This window comes from Ananas comosus, linkage group 9 (genome assembly GCF_001540865.1).
Source record: "Ananas comosus cultivar F153 linkage group 9, ASM154086v1, whole genome shotgun sequence".
NCBI lineage: Eukaryota > Viridiplantae > Streptophyta > Magnoliopsida > Poales > Bromeliaceae > Ananas > Ananas comosus.
This window is the reverse complement of record NC_033629.1, coordinates 754,942-774,318: the sequence shown is the minus strand read 5'-3', so window position 1 is coordinate 774,318 and position 19,377 is coordinate 754,942. Positions and strand designations below refer to the sequence as shown.

Below are 19,377 nucleotides of genomic sequence, written 5' to 3'. Positions count from 1 at the left end.
GAAATATTTAATTAAATTTTTATCTGTATACAAAATATTTACTAACTTTTAAATATAAAATATTTTTAAGCTTTATTTTAAAGTAAAATTTAGTATTAAAAATAATTATTTGCAAACAACAAGAAATTTTTGGGAAGCAGTTTTACAAACAAAATAGTTTCAGAATAATCGCTCTCNTTAATTAAATTTTTATCTGTATACAAAATATTTACTAACTTTTAAATATAAAATATTTTTAAGCTTTATTTTAAAGTAAAATTTATTAAGAATATCCAAAGAGGATGGGATAAAGAAAAAAAATATAGATATACATGGAAAGTGTCACAAAGACATTTTATTCATGTCTATCATGTACAATAATAATTGATTGGATTCTCTCTCTAAAGGGTTATTCAGTTGTGTATAATTGCAGTTGTACACGCAAATTTAAATTCGGTATTTAATTTGATGCATTTGAATTCGATAATTGTATTGGTCACAATTCTAAATAGAGTAATTGGAGAATAACTTTTAATGACAAGATAAGCACCTCTCTAATCACTTTTTAAATAAATTTATTTATTTTTTTTATATTGGAGATAATCTCACCACCATATATATAAAGTGATAAAATCTTAAAAATACAGTTCCATACAACCAAACAAATTATTTCTACCTACAACATTTTTTACTATATTAAATCAAATAAATCATACTGTTATATTTCTATCTTATACTATAGGTCTATAGTGTATTTGTATTTCTAATTATATGCAATCAAAGGGCCCCTAAATTGCTTAAGCGACCTATGCTGACGTGGTGGACATGGTCCATGCAATAATTTCGTTTCACTGGGTTTATACATGCTCTTTTCCTAATTTAATTTCTTTTTATTTTCGTACTCTTTTCCTTTGTAAGGGTATGTCGACCCTTCTTCTCCGTCACGCTCCTCTTCCTCCTCTCTCCACCCCGCCCAAATCGCCATTCCCAACCTCGGCGCCTAAACTCACGGCGAGCTCCTCCTCCTCCTCCTCTCCCTCCTCCAATGGAACCAACGCCCCTCTCTATAGGAACCCACTTGGTATCTCCCTTTCACACTTCTCACAGGGGCCATGGTCACTATCACTTCGACCACCGCGAAGAACCCTAAATGGGTTCCCCATCTCTAGGCCCAACGCAACCTCTGGAGAATCCGATGGCCATGAGAGGCTGGTTTTGGGTTGGATTGAGAACGCCCGCAAGGTGTTCGACGGTTTGCCCCAACCAGTAAAAAGTTTCCCGTGGATGAGATTTTTGGGTATATTTCAGAATCTCGCATTCGGGCTCGCTCTTGTTGTCGCTAAGTATCTAGCGATTCCTCTTTTGGCCATCTCATCTCTTAGTGAGATGTCATATTGTGCGCATGAGAGGAAGATGGGATTCATTCCAATCCCATTCCTTGCTGGGTTTGTTGTTGCTGGGGTCGCTAATCACGCTGCTATCGACCTCTCTTCCGATCTCAAGGTCAGATGTTATATGCGTCTTACATAGCTTTTACGATAACGTAGCTGAAAACACACTGCCCGAATATTATCAGGTTCAATGAATCTGAACTGTGGCTATCAAAAAATGAATATGATATTGCTAGGACAAATGCGTCATGTTGAACCAAAATTTAGTTTTTTTTTTATTTGTCAATAGTATATAGTGCTATGCCAATATCAATTTCCTTATAGTCATATGGCACTTACGGTATGGGAGTTGCTGTTATCAGGAAGCAGATGATCCCTGGCATTTGGTTCTGATTGCGGCCTTTTTTCTATTGATTAAATTGCCTGGTCCGTATTACCCATATTTGGGCCGGTTGTGTATTCCTCACTTTGCTAATGGCGGGCTTTGGAGGACTGCTTGGCTTGCTTTCATGTGGTATAAAAGGTGGCACGAGAAAGCGACAACGGAGTAACTATAGTTTCATAGAGAATTGCCTAGAATAGAAGGTAACCTTCATTGTAAGATATATGAAGCAGGTATTCTGGTTTTGATCCATTTCGTGAAGTCTGTGTTTTATAGTAATTCAACTCATCTTTGAGTAGAATGTAGGTTTATGAATTCTTGTTTGAGCTTTTGAGATTATTCATGAGAATGGCTTTGCCTGATTGAAAATTCCTGCGAACCACTTTTAATTGGAAATGTATAATATCCTAGAGATCACACTTTTATTTTATTCGGTGATCATCATACTTGTTGTAGTTGTTTCAGTTGAGAAACAATCGTACTACCATGATTTTGCTGAAAAAAGAATTAGGAATGGTAAATTGTTGCCAGACCCAGTTGACCGACCTGTCTACTCTTGGGGGAAAAAAAAAGAAAAAAGAAAAGACCGATCCATGAAACCTTGTCCATGAAAAACCTAGTTGGAACCCACAGGTCCAGATTAGTTTAAGTTTATGATTCAGACAACCAAATCATCATGCATTGACTAGTGAATACTAATTCAAATGGTTAAGTTGGTAAAACCATCTTCTACTTCGATTTGAACTATTTCAGCTTTCAATGGTTCATCAGAAAAAGTATATGAAGTACCTCTAGTGTTATGATACCTTTTATCTGCGAAGCTCGATGTTTTATTCATTCTTTTTTACTGAAGACCAAGCATACTTTTGAGAACCAGTCTCTAAAATACTAATTTCTTTTTATGGGCTAGGCCGTAATATGTAATTCCAATAAGGGCGGCAAATTTTGGTTGTAGCCAGATTTGGAAGGAGCAGGGAACCGGTTCGAGTGTGCGAGCACATTGTGGGTTCTAATTGTTAGCCAGTGGAAGTACATGAGAATGTCTTTAGGCCTGGATTTTAATTCTGCACTCTCTTTGTTTTGAGTTTGGATCTGTTGTGGAATGGGCTCTGTGGCACGGCTGTTTGTAATCACCATCTGATAACAGAGGTTGCTGTTCGTCAAACTGATACTCTAGAGTTGCCTTTGCGTCGATCTAAGTAGTGTTAGAAAGTCTGTGTGAAGCTATAGCTGAACTTTTTCTGTACTGGAAACTTTTTGATTGCTTTTATTGCTTACCAAGTCTCTTTCATGAAGGTCAGGTGGAGAACTTAACATTAATTCAAGGTTTATTTATGTGAAGCTAGCATATAGATTAAGCTTTGTGAATGATAATTAAGTGGTGAATTTCTCTGATCTGTACTTGAGGTTAAGAAGTTAATGATGTTTCGTGTGATTCTGCTGCAGCTTTTAGGCTCGAGTTATATCCTGTATTAATTAGATTGTATTGAATCATACTAAGTGGCATACATTTGTTAAATTAGTGTTTTTTAACAGAGGGGATTCTCACATGACATTTCAACCTTATGTTGCACCGCAAATGATTCGTCCTTCCATTTTCTTTTTATTGTCAATGCAGATCACTTTCACATAAAATATTGAAATTGAAATAGATTGATACACTCATCTGTTTGATAAGAAATGGAGTGTATAAATGGCGATTTCACTGTTGATGTGGTAGACAGTTTATGAATAAAGCAGTAATTATAATAAATAAAATGAATCAGCAATTTTTTTTTTATCAAGCTAAGTAAATAACCATAGAACTTAGGAAGTGACTGAGGGAACATTGAAGAAAGGAATCTCTCTGATAATCAGAGTCCTGTACCGGGGTACATATTAGGTGCAATCGCGATAGACAGCGCTGATTCATCCCGTGGAGTGGCCGACAAAGAGCGAAGGGAGCCCATGTTTCGAGGTGTACTTCAGTGTGCCTCCTTTCTTTCTCTTTTCAGTTTCTCTCTCAATAGAGATAGCTTTACTTACTAGTACAAACTTTGTTGTGGCTTTGAACTAGTCGGTCCTGAAGAAGCATCTGATCTCTTCAGCAGTACTAGTACTGATAATGGGAAGTTGTGAGGAGTGGTGGAGTTGGCATGTGGTGTCGTTTTCATCTGCCGGCACGCCAGGGGTCTCCTGCTTTGGTCTGCACTTGCGGCTCAGATGACCAAACCAAGGCTGTCGGCGCAGCCGCCCGTGGAAACACCAACAGTTTCAGGCTTCGTGTATATTTCGTTACACCTCGAGGTAATGCTACATATATTCAAAATCTTAATCTTACAATGCTGCTGATATAGTGATATGCTTACACATATAATATAATGTTTTGATTTATCAATGCATACAATCTAAAATGTCACATAACATGCATGTCAACAAATGGTCGATGGGACAATAGCGTATCTTATGAGATGAGATGTGCTATTCCTTCCACACTTAAGAGGAGGGCCATGTTGATAATAACTTTTCTGATAAATTATTGAGCTCGATGATTGAAAGTTGAAACCTCACCAACCAAAAAAAGAAAACCAGAGCTTAAGATGGTCAATTTCCAACACCGATGGTCAAGGGGTCACCTCATGAATGAGTCATAAGCTGTGGATTCTCGTGGTCGATTTAAATGTTTGATTGGCCAATTGGGAACCTTATTTTATGAACTTTTTCGAAAAGTTCAAAACTCTGTAATTGTAATGACAAATGGGTTTTTGGCTGTGACCTATCATTGACTGCAAGATTGAATACATACCTCCTAGTTTCAAATTTTTTTTTTTTTTGAAAAAAGAAAAGTTATCATTCCCTTCAATAGTATTGAATTAGGAGTCATGATCTCAAATTGGCCCTACCTACATCAATTCGGGCTCTAGAATATGGGTTCCATCCACGGGTTTCTATATTACATTGGTTTCAAAATTGGTGGCCCAAAGTGCTCCTAACTTTGTCTTAATAACATAGAAATAACTAGATAAATTGATGAGGATTTTACTTAGCTGTAAAGTTCTGTTTCATGTTACACTGATGAACAGATGTTCGGAAAAAAAGCATCAAAAGGGCCCCCCTCTTTTGTGCAGTGTTCACTCTCTAGACTCCAATGTCTAAAGTGCTTATGACATTGTGGTCCCTTATTTGGCCCAAAAATGCGAAATAAATAGTGGAGTTTAAGCTAATAGAGTCACTAAACCGACACATTAGCCACTATAAAGAGTCGCAAAAGAGTCACCGAAACGCACGTTACTTTTATAAACTTTTTCTTCGTATCTAAATAAATATAAATCACATCACCTGGCTATATATAGCCCCACCACTCAAATAAGCCACACTCCAACTCTCACTTCCCTTGCCCATTCCCACCTCTCAAATCTCACACATCCTTTCTTTTTTAACTTCCCTTCTTCTCCTGTTCTCCTTCTCTCCTTTTCCACTTCTTGTAATTCATTTTGTAGCCCATAAGGAGTTAGCAAAGATGATAGAAGAAGTAACGGCCGGTGGAGTAGTTACAAAGAAGAGTAACACGTCCACGAATCCATCTGTAGGCCAACTAGTGAACAACTCTTCTTCTGCTACTGCTGTTGCTGCTGCATTGTCGTCGTCGTCATCTTTGTTGCACTCGGGATCTCTGCGATGCCCACGGTGCAACTCCCCGAACACAAAGTTCTGCTACTTCAACAACCACAGCCGCGCGCAGCCGCGCCACTTCTGCAGGACCTGCCGCCGCTACTGGACCCAAGGCGGCGCCCTCCGCAACGTCCCCATCGGCGGCACCTCCCGCAGGTCCAAGCGCAAATCCACCAACCTGATCCTATCTGGAGGTCCATCAATGGTGAGCCCAACCGCAATGCGGGCTATGCCGTACTGTAGGACGTCGGCCCACCACTTGATGGCCCTGTTATGGCCCAATTGCGGCCCAAACCCGAGGCTTGGGCCCAGCATTAGCCCGATCAATTCCTTGCTGAGTGAAGTGCCAAACTATTACTACAAGGATCACTTAAACACAGTTACCAGCATTGTGGATTGCTTCGCTTTCACTTCTGCTTCTGCTTCTGCTTCTGCTTCTGCCTCTGCCTCTGCTTCCGATATTACTACTAGTAATAGTAGTAGTGGTAGTTTGTTGGTGGCTACTACTACTAGAAGTGCTTCTTCTATCTCAGAATCGGTTCCTCTCATGGAAAGTGAGTTTGGGTATTGCTTGAATTCGGCATTCACTTGGCCTCATCTGCCGACTACTATCAGTGGCTCTTCTACATTCCCTTAGAATATGTATATTTTGAATCAATTATTTGTTGTTATTGTAGTGTATATGTTGTTCTATGTTAAAAAAAAGTGTTCTAGCTAGTTCATCTTGTTTGGAGATTCGATAAGGCACGAATTTGCGCACACGGCCCTTTTATCTTTTGTTACTTAGATGTAATTTCTGTGGTTGGATGTGTTTTTCCCTCTATGGTTAGTAGTTAAATGTGTGTTTAGATTGCGGTTTGTATTAATCATGGTCAATATATAGTTATTGCACAGTTCTTCTCCTATGTGCAATTTTGAACGAAAAAAAAAATTATATAGCAATTAAGATGGGACGAAAATTTTATAGAAATAATCCTTATTATAAGACTCATATTTTGAGATTTGTGTAGTCCGCATGATGAATGATGGATTAAATCCTTATAAATTTTTTGTTCCTTAAGATGCATACGTTACCTTTTCATTTGGTTTGATTTATAGATATATAACAATGGGCATAAAATCGTTCTCGCTAAAATAGGTAAACTTAACAATTTTGTAGGCCCCGAACCGAGAATCCTATCTAAGAATAACACTTCTAAAATAAGAATTAAAATGGAGTCTCACTTAATAAACATGCAAGTGGACCTCTACCTGTTTTCCAATTAACCACTTGCTAAACCAGCTTAAGTGCAATAATTTTGACCATATTTATACAACTGATTTTGTTTTGGGATATAGGAGGAGATGAGAACAAGAAAGGGTAATGTAAATATTTTTTTTAATAGAAAAAAAAAATATACTATTCGTTTCATACATAAAAGAAAAAGAACTGAACTAGCCTAATAAAAGAAGAGACAATCAAACATTGAAGAGGAGGAAATAAATAAAATATAAAAAATAAAAAAAATTAATGCTTGAAGATTCCATGTCGTGGTGGAGGGGGCGCAGCAGCCTTTGGAAAGCGTGCTTGAATGAATTGGATTCTCTCCCCCACAAAACGTTGCTGCATGTCGCAGCCTTTTTGCCTCTGTACAATGCTATGAATGCAAAATAAACAAAAAAATAATAATAATTAATTGGTACGAAAATGTAAATTATGAAAATACAGGTATATTTAATAAACACTTTTTTAAAAAAAGTATCATTAATATTTTTAGATTCAGAACTTTAAAATTTTTAAGGTCGGAGATTTAAGTTTCTGTTGAATAATTCAAAAGGAATTCATAAAACCCTGTAACCGACAAATCAAAAAAAGAGAGCAGGCCCAGTAAATCGGGTTTGGATCAGTGTGTGGAACATAAACCGTTCGCTTAAAAAAGGATCAAAGGCCTAATAAAGGCCCAATAAAGCCCATATGGGCCCAGAACCGTACAAACCGAAAGGGGTGGGAGCCCAAAAAAGATCCATCTAAAAGGGCGACGGACGCAGTGGGGGGAGGCGAAACAAACGAGAGCGAAAGGGGAGAGAGAGAGAGAGAGAGAGAGAGGGAGAGAGGGAGAGAGGAGAGAGGAGGAGAAGGGGTGAGGGGGACGACGATGGTGACGGACGAGGAGCTCGCGCGGCGTCTCCGGGAGCTCCTCCGCTCCTCCGACCTCTCCACCACCACCACCGCCATCGTCCGCCGCAGCCTCGAGGAGCACTTCGCCCTCGACCTCTCCCACAAGAAGGCCTTCATCCGCGAGCAGGTCGACCTCTTCCTCCACTCCGAGCTCCACCACGGCAACGACGAACACGACGCAGCGGAGGCTGCGAAGGAGGAGGACGAGGCGGGGGCGGAGGAGGAGGAGGAGCAGCAGGGGGGAGGAGAAAGGAGCGGAGAGGAAGAGGAGGAGGAGGAGGAGGAGGAGGAGGAGGAGGATGAAGAGGTGAGCGGTGGTGGCGGAGGAAGTAGAAAGAGGAGGTGAGGTTTCATTAAGCTGCTATTTTCTTAGCTATGTTTCCATTTTTAGGTTGCTATGTGACCCCATTGAGATAGTTCGATTAAAATTAGGGTTTTTGTATTCTGTGCAATAACTATAATCGCTCCTGCTAGGGTTAATATTGCTGCTTTAAGTGAATTATAGAAGGTCGCATCATCGGAATGATTCATAATGCAACAAGAGGCTATCGTGATTTAGGATTTTCAGAAATTAGGCTTATTTTTTGTGTTTAATCCTTTTTGAGGTTGACAAAAATATTTTTTTTTTTCCTGTTTCAGTATTGTTCTATTAATTGTAATACTGTAACCTGTGCATTATTGAAAAAAAAGGGGAATCTTTTAAGTAAGAATAGCTAATCGATGCATTCCTTTGGCCGTACTCAAACTACCATTAGAATACTTGCTTAGAAGATGAGAAAGTTTATGCCTTTCTAACATTCCTAAGTTTCGATAAATTATTGACTTTGTGCACCTCCCCGATATTATAAGGTTGAACAGAGTCAATGAGGAGTCCAAGCGAAGGGGTGGCGGCTTTACCAAATTGTGCAGCCTTTCCCCGGAACTACAAGATTTTGTTGGTGAATCTGAGTTAGCGAGAACCGAAGTAATGTTTCTTGTTAGACTTTTATATCATTTAGTATTAGTTCACCTTAAGAAAGGACTAGGAGGGAGCTTTGTGTATTGGCAATCGCGTCCTTGATTGATATTCTTTAATGGTTTCAGGTTGTCAAGAAGCTTTGGGCGTATATCCGAGAAAACAATTTGCAAGACCCGAATAATAGGAGAAAGATTATATGTGATGAGAGACTTCGGAGCCTTTTTAATGTTAACACCATTGACATGTTTCAAATGAATAAGGCTTTGACAAAGCATATCTGGCCACTGGAAGATGGTAATTCTCTCGATGAACTTAGTCTAACTAGTTAGGGTATTGTTATTTTCCTTTGCTTTACCAATAGCAAACATGGATGAATGTTTTGTCTACAGATTGAGGCATCACATATTAGATTCATAATTTGGTATTAAAAAATGTTTACCCAAATAGTTCTGATAATGTTCCTAGAATTTGGTGTTAACAGTTTTTTTCTCTATTCTTACATTTTGGTGTGATGCCATTTATGATTAGAAACTTTGTACTAACTGTGCTGATGTTGGGACCATGATAATGGAAAGTTTTTTTTTCTGAAGGAAAAATAAATGTGGTTGCTCACTTGATCCGGCGATGTTGCAAGCAATTTTAGATTCTTTACTTGAAGTTTTAGTTAGCGAAGATTTACCTAAGAAAGGGTCTTGTTAGCAGATAAACCAATCAACTTAACACGTATTCCTTTAAAATAGGATAGTTTTTTCAACTAATCTGTTCTTGATTATGGTATCATGTAGTATATTTTAACCTAGTTATATGTTTCTCTTTGATGCTTCCAATTGTTATGACTTCTTCTTACTATTGACCTTAATCCTCACGTGATGGAGAAGCATTTTTGGAGTATGTTTCATAATTCAGAGTAAATATGTCCCCATGTTTTCATTTAAGAAGGTGTTATGGTTATAAGGGAAAGGAAATAGGTAATGGCATGAGGGTTTGAGGATGTTTTTGACATGCTTGTGGGGGTGAAAAATGATGCAGATTCAATGTTCTAACCTTTGGTGAGTGCAGTATCTTGTTTTCTGAATTCAATCTAATCTTCATGCCATCTTCTTCAAGATATTCTCAGAGCTTTCTGTACGAAAGATTTTTGCACAGGCTTTTTATCTTCAGTATCTGTACGAAAGATTTTTGCACAGGCTTTTTATCTTTAGTACATTCTGATGGACCAAGAATGGTTTGTCTCTAGAACCATTTATCATGGTATAACAATCAATGCACCATTTATCATGGTATAACAATCAATGCACCATGATGTATGTCAAAATGAATTGGTAAGTTCTGTCAGAATAGCAAGGCACTGCCAGGGGCCGAGCCTTAAATGAAAACATGAGAGCACTGCAATCATTCATGGTATGAACACATTACAAGCCTGTTTGGCCCCTCTTCTGCTTTTGCTCTCTACAACACCCATCTCTAATAAAATGTCTGTTAAACAAAACACTCTAGTGCTTCTGCTGTGGCATGGAGCTGAAACAAGATTATGAGCCCCCAAATTAGAAACGTCAAGTTATTCTACTGCAAAGAGAAGCCATTAAGCTATTACCACTATGCAAATAACACTTCATCAAATAACAGTACTCCCTACACCCTATAGCAGGGCCAAATAGGCTGTAAGTAGGCCCCTCTCTAGTTGCACGGTGTGTAAACATGTGGACACTGATATTGAAAAGATGCCCTCATTTCTTTATTTCCAGCAATAACTATATCTATGTGATATTAGATATTCGATATTAGTTTCCTCGTTCTAGATTTCAATTGTCTTTCCTGTTCAAGATTCAAATTCCTCGTCTGACTCATCAGCAGCCAGATTTTGCTCATTTTTGTTTGCTAATATTTCGCTTGTCGACAAATAACTTTCTGGTTTGGAGGATCCTGGAGGAAAAAAAAAATCATGCTAATTAAGAAGTCGCATGAGTTCATGTGTGTGTCAAGTTTCTTGTTTGACCTTGAGACACCCAGATAACCAACTAGAAAAAGCTGGGGCTGGAGAGCTGGAAGCAGGGGTTATGTTATGTTATACAGAATGTGTTTCGCATGAGTTCATGTGTGTGTCAAGTTTCTTGTTTGACCTGGAGACACCCAGATAACCAACTAGAAAAGTCTGGGGCTGGGGAGCTGGAAGCAGGGGTTATGTTATGCTGGAGGAATATCTAGATAAGCTCAGCCTTCCAATTTTTGATTTAGTTGTTTATGGTTAGACAAATATCATCACCTCTTTTATTATTTTGACTAAGTCGCGGATCTGCTTTTTTGGTTGGATCCAAGATGCTAATATCCACTGCATTCTGTGTTACATATTTCCTGTAATTTTCTCAATATGGCAAAGATCTTATTTTCTTGATTTGAGTTCATCTGATGGAAAATGCTAGCACGGAGTCCAATCTACTCAAGGGTTAAACTATCAATGCTTATGCATTGTCTGCACCCCTCATGCCTAAGGATCTTAAAGAAATGCTCATCAATAAAAAAGATATTGTATCTTATACCCTGCAGCTCTCTTGTTGCCTTATCAAGAGGCCAAGTTCTTCTGCTCATCCATCTTTTGTTAGATCTAGTTCTCATGTTTGGAGTATCTCCTTTTGTAATGTAGCTGGTCATGTATCTTCAGCAAGGTCAACGCCGAAAGACAAGCAGCGACAAAAAGATAAGGAAGGTTAGGAGACAACTTGTTGCCTCATCAAGAGACTAAGTAAGCTCACCTATCTAGCTTTGGTAGATTTAATCCTAACTTTTACTATTTCAATACTATTATTAAGCAGGATCTGTATCTCCTGTGAGGTCTAAGACAAAGGATAAGAAGCAAAAGAAAGATAAGAACGAAGGTTAGAGATCAATATATATTGTCTCAGGTCATTAATATGCCTTAGCATTATATCTCTTTTTATTCTCAAAAATGTCCTGGACAGGAAAAAGGCACAAAGGAGGATCTTCTGGCCTTCTCGCACCCCTTCCACTCTCAGATGAACTGGTGAAGTTTATTGGTACTGGCGAGAATACATTGTCACGATCTGACGTTGTGAAGAGGATGTGGGACTACATTAAACAGAACAATCTTCAGGTACTGTGTTGTTCTCTTCATTTCTCTGATAATGCATAGTTGCACTTGATTGGTGGTTTTCTTTCAAAAAATTTAATTACTTCTTTCAATAATTTACTTGATGGAAACTGAGGAGCTGTTTTCCCAATAGTCATTGGCAGATGAAATAGCTTTAGACAAGTGTGCGGGTGATAGCAATTATTTATTCTAAAATCTTGGGCCTTGCATTCCTCTCAAATTTCTCAAACATTAATTTTGGTACGTTAATTGTTGTTCTATTATGATTTTACGTGTGCTCTGAATTGCATTTGATGTTCAGAAACTTTGGTTGCATATCTACTGCTGGAGCTAATTTATTTGCCTTTAAGTACTACATTCTCCTAGACAATAGGCCAGTTGGCGAATAACCTACCAGAGTTTGTCGACAAAACAAAACCCGATTGTGAACTCTGTGTAGAAGTCGCACTTTTATTAAGTACTTGTTACCTGATAGTTGAATGGAAGTTTGCAGCGAGTCCTAATAATTTAAAGAGTGGAATGTGCCAAATGAATGGAATATCGTCATCCTACGCTACGAACCGTTATTTATGCATATACCTGGAATACCTATTCACGTACGCAATATAACTGGTCAAAATTCAGCGTGCAGCATTATCTTTAAAGAGTTGCCCCAATATGTCTTTCTTTACAAATGCACTAACACAGATGATTTATCAGTACATCATAAGATTTGATGCCTTATATTTGTAACTTAATGTTCAATATATTGCTCATCTTTGCTAATTAGGCTAATTAGGCTAATGTTCTCAACTCCATGACACGTTTTAGCTTAAGCCATTAATTTATTTGTGCTAGGATCCTAGCAATAAGAGGACAATTATATGCGATGAGAAGCTAAAGGAGCTTTTCAAAGTCGATTCGTTCAATGGCTTTGGGGTTTCGAAGTTGCTAGCTTCTCATTTTATCAAGACTAAGCGGTGACTCAGGCCTTTCTGGTATTTTCTATCAAACCCAAGGAAATGGCCAAATTTTGGTTTGCAGTGTAATATGGAATTACTGATAGTAAGCTATTTTGCCGATCCCTATCCTTGTGAAGCACGAAGTATCGAAATGAAATTATATTTCTGCTGTTTTCCTAAGGGTGAAGTATTTACTTTTGGTCTAGTTTTCGCTATTTGAAGAATTTACTTTCTTTCCTGAATGAAGTGACTGACAAGGTGATTTTTAGTTAGCTTCAAATCTTTATCTGCATTATTGCTTGCTAAGAAGCAAAAGAAGGATATGCTTTAGGGGGGCATCTACTTTCTCATTATTTGCAATGAAGAGTAGTTTTATGGAAGCATATTGTGAGGATTAAAATTTTCTATCCAGGTTAAAATGCTGTTTCTTTTTTTTTTTTTTAGGGGAAACTTCAAATACCCCCCTGTGGTTTCGCATTTTCTCACTTTAGGATCCTGTGGTTTAAAGAAACCACAGTGTATCAAGTTAATATCCTATGGTTTCGCACTTTCTCACTTTAATATCCTATGGTTTCAGGTGTATCAAGTTAGTACCCTCTGGTTTTATTTTTGTATCAAGTTAGTACACTGTGATTTTAATTTTCTATTTTTATTATCCATTTTGGGGTATATAATTTAACAAAATATTAAACTACAGGGTACTAAAGTGAGAAAGTGCGAAACCACGTGGTACTAACTTAATACACTTGAAACCACAGGGTACTAAAGTGAGAAAGTGCGAAACCACATGGTACTAACTTGATACACTTGAAATCACAGGGTACTAAAGTGAGAAAGTGCGAAACAACAGGATATTAAAATGAGAAAGTGTGAAACCACGTGGTACTAAAGTGAGAAAGTATCAAACCACAGGAGCGGTATTTGAAGTTTTCCCATATTTGTAATATTAAGGTGTGACTAGGGATGAAATGAGAAAGGTTGTGAACAGCGGCTCTCTGTTTTTGCATTTGTATGGTCGAAGAGGGTGTTTGGTTTCAGAAAATAGTTTTCTGGCTGGAAGATATTTTTTCATCTGTAGAGTTCTTACTTTTCTTGTCGAAAAGTTCTTCAGATTTTATATATATATAAAAAAAAAGAAGTATTTTTGTTTCCTGAATTTTTTTATTCAGAAAACAGAAATTGTGAAAAAAATATGGTTTTCATGAACAGCAATTTCTTCTGAAAAAATAATTTTATATTTTGAAGGTAAAGTTACAGCACTCGATGGTTTACAAGGTGTAAAAAGAAGGTGCTCTTTTGACAAACAAGTAATGGCGATTTCAATGAGAAGTGCCTTTTTGAAACAGTAGGAGACAAAGAAGCCACCGTTCAGAGAAGCTAATAATTGTTGTGTACAAACCTGCTCTTGTAAAATAGATGGAAAAATACAGCAGCAAAATATCTGTATCCATTTTTTCTGCTCCAATTATAAGTCTCAATAAAGGGTAAAAAAAAAAAAAAAAAGAAAGAAAAAAAAAACAGCCTTTTAGTTTGAAGCATATCTTCTTTTTTTTTTTGTGGGGGTGATCTATTAGATTTTTCAAGTTCCTGCTTGGGCTTTTGAGGTCGCTTTCCTTTTCTCTTTCTCTCTCTTTCTTTTTTCCCAACATTATGCTATACAATTACTACTAGTTTTGTATCATCAGATAATTGGGGGTGTATAAATGTATAATTCAACAGGAGGAACTTATGATGGGGCCCAAGCCCATGTGAAGGGTGGGGTTCTTGTATAAGAATCCCACACGAGAATAAAAAAATGGACGTAGAGTGAGATAGGGATATATTGCATTGTTATTACCCCCTCACAAGCAATAGGAGAGAGAGACAACTCGTAAGCATTTGCTACAAAATATATATATATATATATATATGGCATGGATTTTTTATTTTTATATTATTAGATTCCACTACAACAATAACATGCACCAAAATTTTGGGCCTCTCCAAAAATCTCTTCTGAATCCTCTTTGCTGTGACCTGTTGCCTTTGTTGCAGCCACACACGTGTATATAGGGCTTTGAGAAATGGCCATTCAACTGAGGATAATTTTGGCACCAAAAAATGCTTGTTTATTTTATGGGCATCTTCATGATCTACTCTTCCATTCTAATTTAAGGATTAAGATGCAACATGATGACCCTTTTTTTTAACTTAAAATTGTAGAGTTGTTACATGTGAATCCTTTCTCCGTTTCAGAAGAATCTATATATATATATATATATATACTTGGAGAAAGTCACTTACATAGTTGCATTTATTTTTTCTCAATATAAAACAAGTTTGCGGAGAATTATTGCTTTTCCAAAACTTGTTTAACTAGAACTTCTTATTTTGGGGTTTATGATTTGCTTTCTTTTTTTTTTTTTTCTTTTTTTCTTTTTTTACAGTAAAAGTTCTAAATTTTTAATTTTGCTGTGAGTAAAAACAGGCCATTTCTTTTGTGTGATGGTTAGTGGATGGGAACAGCCTCTCTCTCAAAGTGGGAATAAAGTTTGAGCTTTTTATTATCTTGTCCTTCTTGTTGTAACTTTGGCACTTTGCGTTCGTAAAAACATCATGCATTCGACAGAATCCACACCTCTATTTTATTATTTTTGCGTTTTAAAATTGAATCGTATGTGTTATTAACTTAAAAAAAAGAAAAAAAAGAAAAAAAAGAAGAGCTATAAGTCCTCGTGCACATAAAGTGTAGTGAAATTGAAGAGAAATTTCGACAAGGCTACATTAATTTGTTTTTTAAAGTCATTTGAATTTTGAGGTTTGTAGCTGAATTTAATGATATAAAAAGTTGCTTTTTTTTTACCAAAAAATATATTTTTGACATAAAATGCATCTAGTATCAAAGAATTTAATCTTTTTTTAAAAAAATTGTTTGGATCAGTTTTTAGATCATAATTTTCTAAAAATCATGTATTTTGATAAAATCTAAGTCTTTTAACTATAAAGTGAAAAAAAAAGAAAAAGAAAAATCTAATACTAGTTTGTTGGCCTCTCGATTAATTTTAGCGCATAGCTCTATCCAAAGCGCATCTTTTGAAGATTCAAATAAAAATTCAACAAAAATAGATGATAATGTAAAGCTTCTACAATCTAATCAAAAAAATCCTGCACACTGTTCAATCACGATGAGTTGCTTCTATCAAAACGTGGAAGCTATTTCCTCCGTTGGATTCTGTCTTTGAGCCGACCGTTGGATCACTGCCAAATCACCGCCATCGCTCATTAATGAAATGAAATTGATGGAACCCAACCAATTAATCAAGGTTTTAATGAATTAATAAAATGATGGAATTGTTCACAAATTTAATGTTAGGTAATGATTAGGGTGGGGTAGAGGGGGAAATTGTGGGGGGGATGTGTCCTCAAAGAGACCACCAAATAAAAGTTGAGGAGGCTACAAGTCAATTAAAAAAAAAAAAAGAAAAAGAAAAAGAAAAAAAAAAGTGATAATGTGTGTGGATAAGGATGAGGAGGAGGCTGATCCGCTTCCTCTGCTGAGATTTTAAACGGCTTCTGCTTCCTCCAAAAGTCAAAAAGTTGAAAAAGTTTGCATAGTACCTCCCACCACCATTGATCCTCATTCCATGTACAAGGAACATGCTTCAACACAATCCAAATTTTCTTTTTTCCCTATTTCCCTTTGATATTGTTTAATCAGATCAAGATCCAGTTAAGTAATAAGTAATACAATTAAAACTATAGCACAACAAGAAAAATTTTAGTATAAAAACGTTTTTTAGACGATGTTTGGTAGAAGCGACCCCAAAATATAGTAAATATCGACGCTTCTCAAACCAATTTATTAAATAATAGATTTTACTATTATTTTTAATTTTTCGACGCTTAATTTAAAACGTCAAGATTTTAAAAATTTTTGAAAAATTCCAACGCTTTAAAATATCATAATATATTTTACCGACTTTTGGCATTAACGTTAGTAATATATATATATATATGGCGATTTTTTATTTGCTAACACTTTCAAATGTGACGCTAGACGATATTAGGAGGCTCTTAATTAGTATCGTTAAATATATTAAAAAAGATTCTTAAATATTACTTTTCTTGTAGTGTATTTTTTTATATCTTTTGTTAATATTTTAAGTCAGATTGATTTTTTGATGATGTCCTACAGAGTCATTTCTAAACCTTTAGCATTTTTATTTGGTTTGATCTCTATTTTTTTTTTATCTATTTCGTTACATGATTTTCTGTTACTGTTGTTGGTGTGATTAAATCTATGCATGATTTCTAATTTTCTTTTGATGTTCCCTCTAATGCATTATGCTGGTCTTCTTATGTATCTTTCTCTTCCTTCTCTAGGTTTTAAATGTTCCTCTTTGTATTCACTATGTGATGTTGAAGTTATAAATGTTTCAATTTCAATTTTTTTTCTTTAAAAAGAAGTTATTTAGTGTTTGACTAGTTAATATGCATAGAGAGAGAGAGAGAGAGAGAGAGAGAGAGAGAGAGAGAGCATAAGTTCATAAAAAAATAATAATGTTTGAAATTCTCAACTATATGAAAATATTGAACTAGTATATATGTGACCAATGTAAGCATTTTTCAGTAGAATATTCTGCAGCATGCATTCATACTGACCATGCATGTTCTTTATTAGTGATGTGTGTTTGACATCTACTTAAATTTTGCATATATTGGATTCTATTTGGTGGGAGAGGATATCAATGAGCACATTTTTTTTTAATTTAATAAATAAAAAAAATGTTAAAACATTAAGATTGATTTGGATCTTATTAAGTCATAGATATATATGGCTTAGAATTAGTCCCAAAGAAAAGTTTATTTATGCTGTAGTAGAGAGGATTTGCCTTCACTATATATCCTTTTGATGTAGCTGGTGTATTCATGCTTCTCTTAAGAATTTTCATAGTAAAATAATGCATTATTACTTGTTCTAATAAATTAAAAATCAGTGTGCCATTATTAATGCAACTTCCTATTTGATTGGAGGTAAAAATAGTATTTTGGATGTGGACTTCTGAACCGATTCGGTTCGTTAATTAGGGTTTGGAATTTAGGATTTGAATTTATGTTGTTACTACGTACAACACGATCGTCCATCGATCATTCAATCGATTGTTGTTGTCCATTGAAGGACGGAAGAAATCGATTAACTAGAGGTTGTTGATCAGTAGAGATTAACCATCTATAATTTAATTATTTAGCCTCATGATCTGAAGTAAGCTTGAAACATGCCATGATACAACCAACCTAGTCTTCTAAATGACTAGTTTTGTTTTCTAACCCACTAAATTCTCATTACAAATAGTTATAAGCTAGTGGAATGCTCCTTTTAATGCCCTTCTTTAACCATCAATTTAAATTAAATAAAATAGGAAGAGGACCAAAGCTTCGAGACAACAGTTTGTGCAATTGTGCCAACTTAATATTTACAGTGAAAGGTTTATTTGACCAGATACTGGTTTTCAAACAAGTATGTGCGTTGATCTGATCCACCATTTCACATATATAATGTATCAATTAAAATACAATACAGATCCTGTGCTAAGGATTATAGCGCATTTCATATGCTTAATTATATCCTTTTTTTTTTTTTTGTTTGGTTTGATGCAGAGGACAAGGTCCATAAACTTATTCTCTAGTGCATTTGAGCTCTTTAATTTTGGTTAAGAGCAGTGTGGAAAAGAAAATGGAGAGGTATGGTAGTTTCAATTATGTTATAATTGCAGTCCAAAATTGTGAACAATGGAAGGAGAGGTCTCCTGCACTTAAAGAAAGGGTTTTTGATAATTTTTATTTGAGTATCATTTGAGGAAGAGACAATAATAGGGGTCATGGTTTTTTGCAATTGATTCTATAGCCTTTATAAGGTTTCTGTTCCAAATAGTACTTGAATGTTTACACTTTTGGGCAGATAATACAATGCCAACTACTGCTCATCCACTTTAGAAGTGTCTCTCTGTAAAGTTAATGGAGAATGTGGATGGGAATCATATCTCTCTCTCTCTATCTCTCATTGTACTACAACAACAATAGTATTTATATTATTTTTTATATCATTTTCAAAAAAAAAAAAAAAACAAAGTATTCGTACGAAGTGCGCCAGTAGTTGGTGATGAATCTAATTGCCTTATTAATAAGTAAAACTCTACATTTTCATAAGGGGAGATATTACAGTATAGATTTAAAGAAACTTCTATTCGCTCTCATAGCCATACTAATATGAGAAACTCCTTAGATAGATCATGATCCTTTAAGTTACTGGTTATATCCTCGTTTGCAGACATGTGGGATTAAATTAATCAAGGAATCCAAAGAAGGCACACATTGTGCCAACACAAAAAGTAATTAAAATATGAATATTCAAAAAAAATTCGTACAAACTGTGCTGACAGCTCAAGATAAGTTTAATTAATCTTGAAAAAAAAACTTAAGACCGCAACTGAGTAAGGAGATGTTACGGGATGACTTTAAAAAATTTTGATTAGGTCAATCCAAACTACATTAAGAAGATATATAAACTCCTCGCTATGATCATAATCCTTCAAGCTATTGGTTATATTATCCTTTCTAAGCATGTGGGATTAAATTAATCAAGGAATCCATAAAGCAATCATTACACTTGTTTGTGGCTATAGTCCCTTTTGAGCTAGGCTCCTATGCTTTCGACAGCACAAAGGTTCCCGTACTTATAAGTTATTTTAGATGATGAGACATCAAATTAGACCTAATGATGTCGAAAAATTATGAAATTTAGTTTCTAAATAGTTCTAATAGTGTAGATCAC

The 19,377-nt window shown here is 35.9% G+C and overlaps 2 protein-coding genes across 10 annotated transcripts; both read left to right on the top strand.

The window, feature by feature from the left end:
• LOC109714908 (dof zinc finger protein DOF3.6-like) lies at nt 873-6,294 on the top strand. Of its 4 annotated transcripts, none has more exons than XR_002217449.1 (4): nt 873-1,482; nt 1,733-1,955; nt 2,663-3,709; nt 3,809-6,210. XR_002217449.1 is itself a non-coding variant. In XM_020239649.1 (4 exons), exons 3-4 carry the CDS (start codon nt 3,888-3,890, stop codon nt 6,038-6,040), a joined length of 870 nt encoding a protein of 289 aa, XP_020095238.1. In that variant the 5' UTR covers nt 1,350-1,482; nt 2,663-3,709; nt 3,809-3,887; the 3' UTR covers nt 6,041-6,294. The 4 variants fall into 4 exon arrangements, 3 of the variants coding, with proteins under 3 accessions (XP_020095239.1, XP_020095238.1, XP_020095237.1); XM_020239649.1 differs by lacking the exon at nt 1,733-1,955 and having other exon boundaries at nt 1,350-1,482; nt 3,809-4,038; nt 5,322-6,294; XM_020239648.1 differs by lacking the exon at nt 1,733-1,955 and having other exon boundaries at nt 1,350-1,482; nt 3,809-4,038; nt 5,232-6,294.
• LOC109714907 (upstream activation factor subunit spp27-like) lies at nt 7,455-12,837 on the top strand. Of its 6 annotated transcripts, none has more exons than XM_020239646.1 (7): nt 7,455-7,903; nt 8,411-8,525; nt 8,645-8,813; nt 11,161-11,223; nt 11,330-11,392; nt 11,477-11,628; nt 12,463-12,837. In XM_020239646.1, exons 1-7 carry the CDS (start codon nt 7,539-7,541, stop codon nt 12,586-12,588), a joined length of 1,053 nt encoding a protein of 350 aa, XP_020095235.1. In that variant the 5' UTR covers nt 7,455-7,538; the 3' UTR covers nt 12,589-12,837. The 6 variants fall into 6 exon arrangements, 3 of the variants coding, with proteins under 3 accessions (XP_020095235.1, XP_020095234.1, XP_020095236.1); XM_020239645.1 differs by having other exon boundaries at nt 11,327-11,392; XM_020239647.1 differs by lacking the exon at nt 12,463-12,837 and adding an exon at nt 11,759-12,435 and having other exon boundaries at nt 11,327-11,392.